This window comes from Ovis canadensis, chromosome 11 (genome assembly GCF_042477335.2).
Source record: "Ovis canadensis isolate MfBH-ARS-UI-01 breed Bighorn chromosome 11, ARS-UI_OviCan_v2, whole genome shotgun sequence".
Taxonomy (NCBI): Eukaryota; Metazoa; Chordata; class Mammalia; order Artiodactyla; family Bovidae; genus Ovis; species Ovis canadensis.
The window spans coordinates 45403153-45417687 of NC_091255.1; the positions used below are offsets into that span (position 1 = coordinate 45403153).

General features: G+C 41.4%; 1 protein-coding gene across 3 annotated transcripts in view; it reads left to right on the top strand.

Moving 5' to 3' along the window:
* SPOP (speckle type BTB/POZ protein) overlaps nucleotides 1-14100 on the top strand; it is an 82266-nt gene extending 68166 nt beyond the window's left edge. For all 3 annotated transcript variants that reach the window (XM_069603682.1, XM_069603683.1, XM_069603681.1), the window contains 5 exons: nucleotides 3785-3962; nucleotides 6855-6910; nucleotides 7377-7499; nucleotides 11439-11581; nucleotides 12839-14100. In XM_069603682.1, the coding sequence (XP_069459783.1) occupies nucleotides 3785-3962; nucleotides 6855-6910; nucleotides 7377-7499; nucleotides 11439-11581; nucleotides 12839-12983 (645 nt within the window). In that variant the 3' untranslated portion in view covers nucleotides 12984-14100. The remainder of the gene's footprint in view (nucleotides 1-3784; nucleotides 3963-6854; nucleotides 6911-7376; nucleotides 7500-11438; nucleotides 11582-12838) is intronic.
* The last annotated feature ends 435 nt before the right edge of the window (nucleotides 14101-14535 follow it).

A 14535-nucleotide genomic window follows, 5' to 3' on the forward strand; every position in this document is an offset into this window, starting at 1 on the left:
CATCTGATTGGTTGGTTTACTCTTTCTTACTGATAGACGTTTAGAGAGTTGCTAGTCTTTTGATTAGAAGTAGTGCTGCTGCTATGTTGTTGTTCAGTCACTAAGTCGTGTCCAACTCTTTGTGACCCCATGGACTGCAACGCACCAGGCTTTCCTGTCCTTCACTGTCTCCTGGATTTTTTTCAGATCGTGTCTATTTAGTTGGTGATGCCATCCAGCCATCTCATCCTCTGTCTCCCCCTTCTCCTCCTGCCCTCAATCTTGCCCAGCATCAGGGTCTTTTCCAATGAGTTGGCTCTTTGCATTAGGTTGCCAAAGTATTGAAGCTTCAGTTATTGTATCAGTCCTTCCAGTGAATATTCAGAGTTGATTTCCTTAAGGATTGAATGGTTTGGTCTCCTTGCTGTCCAGTGGACTCTCAAGAGTCTTCTCCAGCACCACATTTTGAAAGCATCAGTTCTTTGGTGCTTAGCCTTCTTTATGGTCCAACTCTCACATCCATACATGACCACAGGAGAAACCATAACTTTGATTATATGAACCTTTGTTGGCAAAGTGTCAGCTGCTGCTATAAACAGTCTATATACAGTCTATTTTTCTAGATTGTTTCAATTATATGGAAGTTAAAAATGTATTTCCAATGTTTTTTACCTTGACTTTCTATGTTTGGACAAAATATATAAGAAATGACATAATCTTTGATGAAATTTTCTTTTTTTAAGGAAAAGAATTGACTTTAAAAGTGAGATCCTTTTACAACTTGAAATTTAGAGGGTTATAGAGCCTTCCTGAGACATTTTCATGCATCATGTCTAAGACGACATAAATGTCGTCTTCACAGCTGCAATTCTGAATGAGTCTCCATAGTCAACTTTATAAACATTAAAAAAAAAAAAGTCTTTAGTTTTTCTCAAAATGGTATCATTTTAGTATCATCATTTGCAGAGGAAAACAATCCCTTTCTAAGTTAAAAGTTTGGGCTCTGAAGACTCATTTGTGAATGCCATTTAAAATTTATTTTTAATTAAGCGTATTTAATGTTGGTAAGAGGTGCCAGACATTCAGAGCTCTGGAGACTCCAGGCATCCATATATCTGCAGAACAAGTCTGGCTCAGACAGTAAAGGTACATTCTCCTTCCTGCTGTGTTCCTGTCTGAGTCTAGAAAGAGGAATTACCCCAGTGAGAGGAGTCACTGGCTTTGGGCCCCACTCATTACCAAGTACACATGTAACCAGCACAGAGCCCACTGGTAACCATAGTTTGAAAATCAGCTTAGCTCTTGCCAGTTCATTTTACCCAGTCTAGTAAATTGCCATCAAGTGTTGATGACGTTGGGCTCCTGTCAGACTGGTTTAATTCAAGCTTAGGAGCCCAGTGCCAGATGTATTCTCTGTTCCTTTCATTGGCCATCCCGTAAGATTCCTGCCTTTCCTGAGGAAGTTGGATTTAATTGGGCATGTCCTTGGTGTTTTGTTTGTTCATTTTTAAATCAGCAGTATTTTGAAGCTAAAATGGGAATAGGCTGCTTCTACTTTTGGTGTTAATATTATATCAAACAAGTAAGGATGTTAATAAGAGAAAGTTGCTGAACCAGATTGGAGATCTGACACGGGACAGTCTCTGGGGTGGTTTGTGTTGGGTCCTGGGCTGTTAAAATAATACTATATTCTGGCTCTAATAAATGTGCTACTAATGCTGAGCACATTCATGATCAATTAGCTCAGCTCTTCATTGTTCAGGACCATAACAGCCAGTTTGAGACAATCGAATAAACTTCTTGACCTGAAGTAAACATCTCACTCTTATACAGAAGGGGCCGCCAGTCCATTTGGATGGGGCGTTAACCATGTCTGGGTTTATGATTGCATTTAAAGGATGACTTGCATCTTGAAGGTTAAAAGAAATTTGAGTCATTTAGGATGTTCCTTAGCTGTCTTTCTCATCTAACTCATAGGAATAGCAAGAGTGGGGAGCTGATTCTCAAGGTTTGTGAATTCTTTCTTTTTAACATTTCTAACCTAATATGATGTAGAAGAGGAAGCATAGCTAGGGTTGTCAGGCAGAACACTGAGGTCTGTTGGGTCTCATCTTCAGCTGGGTTATTTACACTTATCTTATAATGTGTTATATCATTTATAAATTCCTGTGGCTTTGTAAATTAATTAATCTGACTTTGTGGAGTCTTAGCTGTGACATACAGGATCTTTCATTGCGGTACATGGTCTCTATGGTTGTGGCGTGCAGGCCTGGTTGCTCTGTGGCGTGTTGGATCTTAGTTCCTTGACCAGGGATTGAACCTACTTTCCCTGCATTGCAAGGCAGATTCTTAACCACTGAACCATCAGGGAAGCCTCAGTCCTTGTATTTTGTATTCTAACACATTTATCTGAATTTCATTGACCTATCTAGAAGTACCAGGGTTTTAGATTCTTTAGACCAAACAGTTAAAACAGGGCTGCTGCTGAAGCCAAGTGGCCGGTTGGATTTCTCTGTAAACTCGTCATCATTCTGTTCCAAAGCTATAAGAGGATACCTAGCTGGAGCCAATCATCTTATGTGTCATTGTCACAAGTGACTGAATAAGCATGTGAATGATATGGAATACCTACCCAGTTATCACTACCCGAGATCTTCCAGGCTCAGTCCTGTTCGTTAGCGTTGGTGAGGAAATACCAGTTATTATGCCCTGTGTAAGAGTTGGACCATAAGAAGGCTGAGCACCAAAGAATTGATGCTTTTGATTTGTGGTAGTGGAGAAGACTCTTGAGAATCCTGTGGACTTCATGGAGCTCAAACTAGTCAATCCTAAAGGAAATCAACCCTGAATATTCATTGGAAGGACTGAGGCTGAAGCAACAATACTTTGGCCACCTGATGCAAAGAGCCCACTCACTGGAAAGGACTCTGATACTGGGAAAGATAGAAGGCAAAAGAAGAAGGGGGCAGCAGAGGATGAGATGGTTAGATTGCACCATTGACTCAGCGGACATGAATTTGAGCAAACTTGAGGAGATGGTGGAGGACAGAGGAGCTTGGTTTTCTGCAGTCCATGGGGTCACAAAGACTCAGACATGACTTAGCGACTGAACAGCAACAAAAACAGAAGCTGTACTTTATGTTTATGTTCTAGACCCAGCGGAAATCAGTGAAGTGCTTTTAGGCTTATAAGAGAGTTTAAACGGGAGTTTCTATAGGAGTTCTTTGTATTTAACCTTTTGCTTAGGGAAAATAAGGTAAATATTTAAGGCTCAACATTTGTTTCTGTCTGTTTTTTCCCTGTGGTGATTTGACCAGGTACTTCCCTGTTGGCTCAGATGGTAAAGAATCCGCCTGCAGTGCGGGAGACCCGGGGTCAATCCCTGGGTTGGGAAGATCCCCTGGAGAAGGGAATGGCAAGCCACTCCAGTATTGTCGCCTGGAGAATCCCATGAACAGAAAAGCCTGGCAGGCTACAGTCCATGGAGTTGCAAAGAGTAGGACACGACTGAGCGGCCAGCACACATTCAGGGCAGGGAAGGCATAGCTTATGAGACATTTGGAAGAGAGGAGTTTGTGGGGCTCTCTCCTCATTGTCTTGAGATGTTGTAGGATAGTATGATTATGACAGTTAAGAACTACTTCATCGAGGATAAATCCGTGATTAAAAACCAAGAGAATATGACTAAATTTTTATTTAGTTTCTAAATGTACTGCAACAGCAAGGTGAAAGTCATCTCTCCTCCTGCTGGGACGGAAATTCCCGGTAACAAAAGCTTTGGACTGTCTTCTCTTGTCTTTCACAGGTGAGTGTGGTGCAAGATTCCGTCAACATTTCTGGCCAGAATACCATGAATATGGTGAAGGTTCCTGAGTGCCGGTTGGCAGACGAGTTAGGAGGACTGTGGGAGAACTCCCGGTTCACAGACTGTTGTTTGTGTGTTGCTGGCCAGGAATTCCAGGCTCACAAAGCTATCTTAGCAGGTTGGTATTTATTCATGGGGAGTTTCGTTTTGGTTAAACAGGGAAAACCAGTAGACAGCATAATCACCTTTTGAATAACTTAAACTTTTTGAACTAGTAACGAAAAACTTCAGCTAAACATATTTTTATATTGTGGTGACATTAGTTGTCAAAACCAAAAAGACTTTCCATAAAGTGCTACCTTGCTTTTCTCTCTGTAGTGGACTCAGACCACCATTTTCAAGGAACGGTTGATGATGTGTATTAGATGCCTTTGCGCCTCGAGGTTAGATGTCCAAACACTGGTTAAGAGCAAGTATTAGCCCCTAGACAAGGACTTAGGATGTAATGGAGAAGATTCTGGACTCAGGACTAAACCACCACATAGCCAAGTCCCCAGCCCTGGAGGTTTTAGCCGTCTCTTGCATACAAACAATAGAAGAATGAGAATGTTCCCAGTGACATGGAAGATCAGGTCTTGTTCTAATAATAGGCCCTTGGTCTTTAAGACCAGAAAGACTGACTCCCAGGAGGGAACTGATAAAGCAGACTGATGGCCTTTACCTCACAGGGAAGCATAGCTTTCAAACTTACATTCAGGCCATGATAAGTGAGAGGAAATCACATGAACCTTCAGGCAACAGATTTCTTACCAAGACCCCCGGCCTTGTCATTCTAAAATGCACACCTGGCAAAGCCTCAGTCTGGCTCAATCTAACCATCCTACTGTGCCCCCTCTCAGCTGAATGGTACTGAGAATGGCTAAAGGAAGTCATTAACGCTTATGTTAGTGTCTCCACACTCAGCCAGACCCACATTACTGCCAAGACCTCTTTATACAGATATTAGTCAGCTCCCTTTCTTTTTCTCAACAATAGACACTTGAGACCTTTACCACTTCCTTTAATCTCCACCTCCTGAAAAATGACCTTGCTGCTGCTTCCAGGAGAAAATTGAGGCCTGTATCTCTTGGCTCTTGGCTGTCCCCTTACCTGCATTTTCTCTGCATTCTCAGTGGAGGAGGAGTGTCCAAAGCAAACGGTACTTTCTGCAGCTGTTCCGTTTCACACACTGCCTTTCCAGAAGCCTTACTTTGCCAGTTACACCCTTGTTATATGATATCTTCGTCATCTCTTTCTCTTATTGCCTGTTCGCCCTCAGGCTAAATCATGCTCAAGTTTCTCCCTCTAGTTATTCTCTCTCTCTTTTCCAGAGCTAAGTTTCTTGAGCTAGCATATTACCTCTCTCGACTCTTTCTTCACACTTATCCTCAGTTCACCTGCATGACACAAAAGCAGTTTTCCAAAGTTATATTGACCTGCTAGTTCCTAAATTTGAGGAACTTTTCAGTTTATGTATTATTTGACTCCTGGTTTCTCTTGCTGGCTCTCTGGCTACTTCTAATGTGTGACCTTCCTCTTCAGTTCAGTTCAGTTCCTCTTCACCCACCCTTTAAATATTGTTATTCCCTAAGAGTCTGCCTTAGTTCTCTTTTCACTCTACTTAATCTCCCTAGGTGATTTAACATCAGCTTCTGTCTATCCACTGACCCCTATAGGCATCTCTTGGCTTTGGATCCTTGCAGAAAGCACCAATCCTTAGTCTTCAGCTTCTGTGATGTATTTATATAGTACCGTATAGTCTATAACCTTTCAGAGATAAGAACAGTGAGGATTGATATTCTTTTGGAATTAGATTAAAATACTGAGGTTTAGAGGGTTAAGATTATATGGTTAGAAAATGGCAAATTTAAAATTAACCTTTTCTGTCATAAATTAGGTCAAAGTTCTGGGTACCTGTTAGCTGAAACTCCTATATTTCATCTGTTCCTTCTCTCTTAGGTAGAGATGGAAAGTCTCAACTTTCACCAAAATCCTTGATTTATTGGACAACATGATAAAATTTGAGTTCCCAGCCATTTCATTACTCTTATGGTTGCAATTGTGTTTACTGATTTTTCATAGTGTTCATTAGACTAGAATGGGCGTGGTAATATATATGTATATATGGCACTGTGAGGCACTATATAAATACATACAGAAGCTGAAGACTAAAGGGCTGGTGCTTTTAATAAAGAGGAAGTGTCCAAAGAGGGATGTCTAGAGGGATCAGAACACACTGTTTAGAACATTGTTTCTGAACCTTTCTTTGTGATTCCCACCCCTGAGGAAAACATTTAAGAGACATTAAGGAATAAGATTTTGTCCTATTGGGTTAAAATCTGAAGGGCCATAAATGACTGTGGTACCTGAGATGGTTTTCACCTTTTGGGGTGATAATCTCTGTTGATAATGCACGGCTTTAAGGAGCAGTCATAAATAAGTCTGTACTTCATGTAGTTAATGAATGCCTTTTAGTCCTGTTCTTGACCTCCTTGCTATGTGGACTCTGGAAGTGGAGAAAGTAGGTATCGCTGTTCCAAACAAAAACGTAGGTATCAGGACACCCTGCTTAGACCCTGAAGGACCTTCCATTTGAACCCCCAGATCTACCCAGAGGATATCATTGTCATCTAACATAGGTAATTTGAGTAATCTCTTTGAAATATCATAGTTGCAGTGGAGCTAATAAATTACTTTGACGGGAGTGGTCTTTTTTCCCCCTATGTATAATTATTCACTCATTGATATAAAAAGAAAGGAATTTTATAGTTCTGGCATAATGAATATAAAAGACCATTTCTGGCGGTGGGATAGGAAAGAAAATGGTCTCTTCTCCTGGAGTTCTGTGGCTGTCCAGTGGTTAGACTTGATGCTTTCACTGCTGTGGGCCTGGGTTCAGTCCCTGGTTGGGGAACTAAGATCCCACAAGCCACTTTGCATGGCCAAAAAACAATCTCTCCTTTATAACAGATGAACCAAGAGCTTTTGGTGTGATAACCATATCTATGTCTGTTTTCCTTTCACTTCATAGCTCGTTCTCCAGTTTTTAGTGCCATGTTTGAACATGAAATGGAGGAAAGCAAAAAGGTATGTAACAGGGTAGAAATATGTCTTTTCAGCTAGGTGGCTAGAATCAGATTATTTCCCAATTTGGAAGCAGATTTATTTTCCTGGTTGTTGTTTGTACAGTACCCTGAACAGACAATTTCTAAAAGCAGAGAGAGGTGGTCTGGAAGCATTCTGGGTAAAGCAGACTCACTGTTCCAAGCAGATCATTCAAATAGTCTTGAGTTGGGGTATTAGGCATGTGTTTTGTAAAGAAATGTGAAAAATCAAAGATATAGTTGTCTTGCTGTGTATTTGAGAAAGCAGAGGTAGTACATAAGATGGCAGAAAAGGCTATTAACAATCAAATAGAGCATAGAGGAGTTTCTGTTGATGTTAGATTTTAAATGATATGATCTCCTCTCTTCCTCAGAACTTAAAATCATGAAGATTGTTTAGGAATTTTGTTCTGTTGGAATGTTTCTCATTTTTAATTTTTTTGGCATAGAATCGGGTTGAAATCAATGATGTGGAGCCTGAAGTTTTTAAGGAAATGATGTGCTTCATTTACACGGGGAAGGCGCCGAACCTCGACAAAATGGCTGATGATTTGCTGGCAGCAGCTGACAAGGTGAGATAGGAATAGGAAAATAATAACAAGACTAGGAGTTTTGGTGGCCTCTTGAGCTTCGTGACTGCGCTTTTATGTTGCTTTGTGGGCAGGATGAGCGTATATCTTAGTATGGTCAGAACAGTCCTGGTTCATACTCGTGTTCCAGCAGTTATCGGTAGCACCCTTTTTATTTTCAAAAGTGTCCTCCTTTTAATGGTAAATCATATGGTCACCCTCACCATGGAAAAGAAGTGAGGTTTACCTCTCTTTCTTGCCCATCTCAAATTTAACTCAGTGATTTGAAAGATTCAGATTAACATTTGGATTTATGATTTGGCTTTGTAGTTTACAAAAATGTTCTTGAGTTCATTAACTTTTACTTAAGTTTTGTCAGTAAGAGAATAACTTTTACATAGTGTTCTGGTCATTTGCAGCTTTTCCCTAAGAAGTTATTGAAATATATCATATTCAAAATTGTAAGAGAGATACTTCTACCATAAACATACACTTTGATTGTGGGACACATTTTTTTGTGTGTGTGAGACACATTTTTGATTTGAGAAATGTAAAACTGTAAAAATAATAATATAGATCTTAGCCTTAATGAATTGTTGTAATTACTAAAACAACAGGCAAGTGATTCCCAGGATTGAGTGGGGAAAAGGTTAATGAAACTCAAGTCAAACTGGGGTTTTTATATTGCTCTTTTACAACCACATTTCTCAGGACCTTTAGTATGTTAGTGTGCACTGTGTGTTTTCTAAAAAAGAATACGGTAAACAGATATCTCCAGTTTCATTAACCCAGAATCACTTTTCTCAAGGATCCCTTCCAGGGATTAGTGTTCCCCAAAACACAGTTTGGGAAACTGACTTTCATTGTGTAGATACACCAGCGAGAGCAGTGACCTGTTCTTCCAAGGCCCTGTGGTGTGAGGAAATGGGGGGATTGGGTGGGGGAAACAGTTGCTGTTTATCCCGTGGAAACTTTTCTTCTGTTGGGGAGCAGTTGAGGCAAGAGTGTTAAAGGGCATAAGCCCAGCCAGGAGTAGACTCTGAGAGGTGGTCTCTGCTGCAAGTGCCTCCTTTTCCTGCCCTGCTGCTGCAGTGGCTGCCTGAGGGTCCCAGCTGTCTCTGACCTGAAGGCACTAGAGGCTTTGCAGGATTCACTCAGGGGAGTCATCTCCTTCCTCCTCCCTTTACACTCCTGAGGAAAATGTGTTTACAGTGCTGGTTTTATCTTTACTGATGATCTTTTTGCCGTGTTTATAGAGGATGAGGCACATAAACCCAATCAATGCCTCCAGTGGAGAGGATTGAATAATAACTGTATTGTTTTATCAACTTGCAAAACTTTCTTAAGTATAATTAGGCATTTGCAAACATCCTGTACCCTTCCGGGCTAGCTCAGTTCTAACCAGAGAAAACTTGGCTTTCAGTGGAAACAGAAAGGAAACATTCGCTGTGAGGTCTGGGAAAGTAGAACACATGGCTCAAATGGCTGGTTTTCATAAACTGAGTTTATAGTGATTATGCCTCATTTGCCCTCTAATGGCACCCCACTCCAGTACTCTTGCCTGGAAAATCCTATGGATGGAGGAGCCTGGTAGGCTGCAGTCCATGGGGTCGCTAAGAGGCACGACTGAGTGACTTCACTTTCATGCATTGGAGAAGGAAATGGCAACCCACTCCAGTGTTCTTGCCTGGAGAATCCCAGGGACGGGGAGCCTGGTGGGCTGCCATCTGTGGGGTCGCACAGAATCGGACACGACTGAAGCGACTTAACAGCAGCAGTTTTTTGGCCACACCACTCCGTTTGTGGGATTTTAGTTCCCCAATCAGATTGTGAACCAAGGACCTCAGGAAGAGTTCTGGGTGAGGGTATAAATAAATGTTTGAACTTCTGGTTAATACTGGACACATCCTGAGAGCTTGCAGTCCTAGCCACTGGACCACCAAGGAATTCCCTGCCCTCTGATTTTCAGTGAAGCCGTCACTTGTGCTTATACATACCAGGCTTTTACCCCTCTCATTATACAGCTCCTGTAAAGATGAATAGTATCACAAGGTCCAGTTTTCAGACAGAAGTACTAAGAGTTGTACACTCTCAGAGCCAGGTTTAGACAGCTGTGTCCCTGGGCTTTCATTCCTGCTCCTCAGCCAGAGAGCCTGTTGGGAACTTACTGTAAGTATAGAGAGCATGGGATCAGCCAGAACTGACATCCCAAGGTGGTATTTTCAGTGCAGTGTGTAAGAAAAGCAGTTGAATCACAGCAGTGCTTTAAGTTTATGAATGAGAAGTAACTGAAGAGTTCATTTTTCAAGTTCCTTTCAGAATTTTGCATTAGATAAGATAATCTTCGCTCTAAGTTTATTTTAAAACATTTCTACCTTTACACCTCCTTGTGAGCTTCAGGAAAACAGAATAATAAATTTTCACGGAAGGATCTAAACATCTAGAATTTACCCAAGAGACTAAAACAGCTTCTTCTGAGCTTTTCCAGTCTCCTGGGGACATGTGTAATTAGACCAAAAACAAAACAAAACACGTTGCCCAGGCCTAGGAGACAAAATTTCAACCTCTTGGGTAAGTACTGCCATTAGGCAGGTTTTTCAGAAGCATAATTAAGAAAAAAAAGCTGTCCCCAAGGGACAAAAATGGCTACTTTTGTCTAATTATGAAGCAGGGATCAGAGCTATTCACAGCAAAAGTCCTTTTAAAAGAATACATTGAGAAAAAGGATAAGATGAATGTTCTTCACAGCACTGAGTGAAGACTGAATATTTACTCAACTTTTTCCAGTCTTCTAAAACAAAAATGGCAACCTAATTTCTTTCTTGTCTAGTGTCATTCCTGTTTTCCATGGAAACTGTTTTCCAGTTACTCAAATGTAAGAAATTAAAGCTGCACCAAAACCAATAAAACTCTCTTTTTGCTGCAGGAGATCACAGTGCCGGCAGATATGCCTCCTCACCCAGAACTCATAAAAATAAAATTGTCCTGGTTTGATTGTCATGATTCAGCCCAGAGGAGTATTGTGTCATTGAGTTCTGAGGCCGTTAAAATGGGACCTGTACAGAGACTGTGGATTCCCTCAGACCAAATCATTCTCCTGTGAACTAATTAGTGACAGTTTTATTTTGTGCCTCCTTTTTTCCCCATCTTCCCTCTTTGCCCTGAAATTTCTTAGTAAGTTCATGATATATTTCAGTTGCATCAAAACATATCAAGTAGATTAGATGTGCCCAATATTAACCTAGACCTTCATTTCTAGAACATTTACTTATACCCTTTACTTGAAAAACAGGAAGTTTTTTAAGACTGAAACTAAATCCAGGTTCTCTCTTGCTTTGTTCTTCTACCCTCAGAATCTTAACCTCAACCCCAATAAAATAGGGCTCCATTTGTCCTTTTCTATTGAAAAGGAGGCCTTTGGTTGACAGGAACAACTACTGGCAGAGATGCTGGTAAAAGTCACCACAGGGCTCCTTTCCACAGCCCGATATCCTGCTGGGCTGGTGACAGTACTTAAGTAAAAAGGCAGTGCTGCACCCTAGTCTGGCTCTAAATAAAAGGATGGCAGAAATTTAAAATGTAATGTCCCGATTGACTTGAAGCAGAGAAATACCTCATTGTAAGGGTAGGTGGTGATTGTTTAAGAGAGACTTTAATCGTAGTCAGGGTAAGGGAGAACTTGAAGATGTGGGTCTATTGCATAGTCCCATATTGCTGTTTTTCTAATAGACTTTAGAACTTGAGTGGCAGCTCTGCAAGTTATTTTAGCCATCTTCATTTCAGCCTTCAGCGTATGGTTATGTTTTATAATTGCCTTTTCATGGTCTGTAGAGTTTTATTCCGGTATCCAGTTACGTGATGGTATGGTTGAAGAAAACTACTTCAGTAGCAATCAGCTCAGAGCCTTTCCTGTTCTGACAGCAGCACGCTTGTGTTTTACAGTACGCCTTGGAGCGTTTAAAGGTCATGTGTGAGGATGCTCTCTGCAGTAATCTCTCCGTGGAGAACGCCGCAGAAATTCTCATCCTGGCTGACCTCCACAGCGCAGATCAGTTGAAAACTCAGGCAGTGGATTTCATCAACTAGTGAGTTGCCATCTTCAAAGTTCTTTCAGGATAGTTGGGTTAGCTAGAGAGTGAAAAATAAAGACTTTGAATTGGTGTGTGAAACAGATGAGTAACATTAAGCTTTCAGGAGTAAGTAGAGAGTGTCTGTCTTTTCCTTCAGCTTGACAGTGTGAAAAATGGCTTTGCTTTCATCAGTCTAATCTGATTGGTGAGTGAAGTGCTTTACTACCTTGCAGGATGAGAATTGATGAAAATGACAACTCGCTGGTCTGAAAAACCTTTGTCCCCCAAAGCAATAGCATCTTTACTTCACACTCACCAGCTTATTACAAAAAGACTTGCAGATCTCTGGGAAAACAGAAATGGATTTTATGAGTTAGTAAGGGTGTCCAGTGGTCGACCGCAGAATGGGGAAAAGAGAAAACATAATTAGGAGATGAAATCTTGGAATACTGTTTTGAGAAAGAAGTATCCATTCCAGTACATCTGTTCCTTCTTCCTAAATGACAAGTGACCTGGCCATATTACTTTCTCAGTGGGAAGTAATTATCAGTGGGTTATGTTCTGCTTTGCCTAATGAGGGGCAAAAGTTTGGGAAAAAACCTCAAGAAGGGAAGCCCCCACAATAGCCATACTGGAGTAAGACAGGTCTAAGAGGTTGCAGGGTAGATGAGTAAACATTATTTAACACAGAAAATGCCCTGAAACAAGGAAACATGTTCTGTAAGGCTGAAGGACTATTTTGAAGGAGTACCAAATGGAGGCAAAATGTTCCTTATCCTGAGTGCTCACTCTGTACTGGACACTTGCTTGGTGCTTTTTAGATGTTAACCATTCAACGAAGTGCGGGAATTGGCCTCTCTTTTTCAATAACCAAATAAGCCTCAGGCTGTGATCTTCTTTGTGGTTATGGGACTAGTAAATGACAAAGCCAGATGGAAACTCAGAGCTGTCTGACCCAGAGAACTCCTGCTCTTTATCAGGAATATAAAGAGCCTTGATGATTTAGAGAAAAGCCTGAAGAACATTTCATCTTTTGTAATTGAGAATATAGTGGCTCAAAGTTCTGGTTTTCAGGCTTACAAGAGCCATAACCTGGTCACCTGTCTACCTATTGTCTAACAAGCAAATTCTCTTGCATGTTAAGGGTTCTGTCTGAGTGTGTCTTGCATTGACACCCAGACAGCAAACCCTGGGAAACTGGGCTCTCTAGATGGCTGTTTCGCTCATCTTTCGCATACTCCTTTGGTAACCCATCTCTCACGTTTCTCCTAGCCATGCTTCGGATGTCTTGGAGACCTCCGGGTGGAAGTCAATGGTGGTGTCACATCCCCATTTGGTGGCTGAGGCGTACCGCTCTCTGGCTTCAGCACAGTGCCCGTTTCTGGGACCCCCACGCAAACGCCTGAAGCAGTCCTAAGAGCCTGCCGGTTGTAAGACTCCGTTTATTTTCCAGAAGCAGCAGCCATCATGGCTGCCACTGACCACCAGGTAGACAGCGCAATCTGTGGAGCTTTTACTCTATTGTGGGGGGAAAAGACTGCATTGTGGCCCCAGACTTTTAATACAGCACTAAATAAACTTGGGGGAAGTGGGGGTGGGGGGAGGGAAGGGCCCAAGACTTGGGGCTGTTCTACCTAATGAAAACCCTGTTGCTGCGCCACTGTGTCCCCTTTGGCCTGGCCAAGGTTGATACTGTGGGGATTCAGTTTAGGCGCTGGCCCTGAGGACATCCCCGCGGTGGTACTTTGGAGAAACCTGTCTGCATCTGACTGAGCAGAACAAATCGTCAGGTGCCTGGAGCAAAAAGAAAACTTAAAAAGGACATGTAGTTTTAAGAGAAGGGAAAAGGAAAGAAGAAAGGATTTTTGCAGAATTTCTCAAAAATCAGTTTGTGGATTCCAGTAGTATTTATGTTGAGAGAAATTTTAGTCCATCCAGCTGTGCTAAAACTTGGATATTTGTGAAAACTCCTCACATGCAAGTTATCAGAAGAGCTCTCTTGTGGTTAGCACTTATTGTTTGCAAGAACAGAATGTGTCCTGTTGCCCTTTGATGAAAAATGGCCAGCAGAGGTGAAAGGGGAAGGAGAGTATTTGACCTAGAAGATGAGTGTTCTGATGTGGTAGCTTTTGGAAAAAAATCTTTATTGGTGTTGAAACTGGAAAAAATAGTTTATCCAGAATTCATACTGTCTTGACAAGAACTATGGTTCTCTGTTTTTAGATATTGTGGAAAATGTTTTTTGGCATTTTTCTCTGATTTTATTTCATCTCCCCCACTCCTTTTTCTAAAAAAAAACCCACAAATACACACAACAATAACAGAGCAAAAAGAAGAGAAAAGAAAAGGAAATTTTATTATTAATGCTATGTGAAAAACCTCCCAGCCCAAGATTGCTCAGCTGTTTGTACCTGACTTGCCGCCTGCATAGGAGCCAGTCCTGTTCCTTCCAATTCACCCCTCTTCCTGCAGGGGAGAACTTCCAAATGTTAAATTTTTTTCTTTTTGAAAATATAAATAATTACTATTTTGTACTGTGTGGTATCTCTGGTCTTTTGTTTGACTCACCTGGCTTGTCTTTGGGGTCCGAATTCCTTAAGGGATTTTGAAGGCCTAGTTTGATCCTTTAACTTGCTCAAAATGTCTAACCAATAGGGATTCATTGTGTGTCCCTAATCTCAAGTTTCCTTTGTGAGCTTCCAGCATCTGCCCGTCCCTTGTCTTTCCTGAGTGTCTCACAGTCCACATCCTAATGAGGGATCAGGCTCCTACTGCCAAGGCAAGTAATAGAAGTGGACTTTTCTGCACCCTGTGTGTTTTAAGACCTGACTCCCCATCTCCCTTAACTAACTATAAAGTATCAAGGGGACATGAATGTGGAGATTTAATAAAGGGAAATTCTTATCTCTGACTGGTTCTGTCACTGACTGGATGTGTTTTCAGAAAACTTAGTATCTGAATTCCCACTG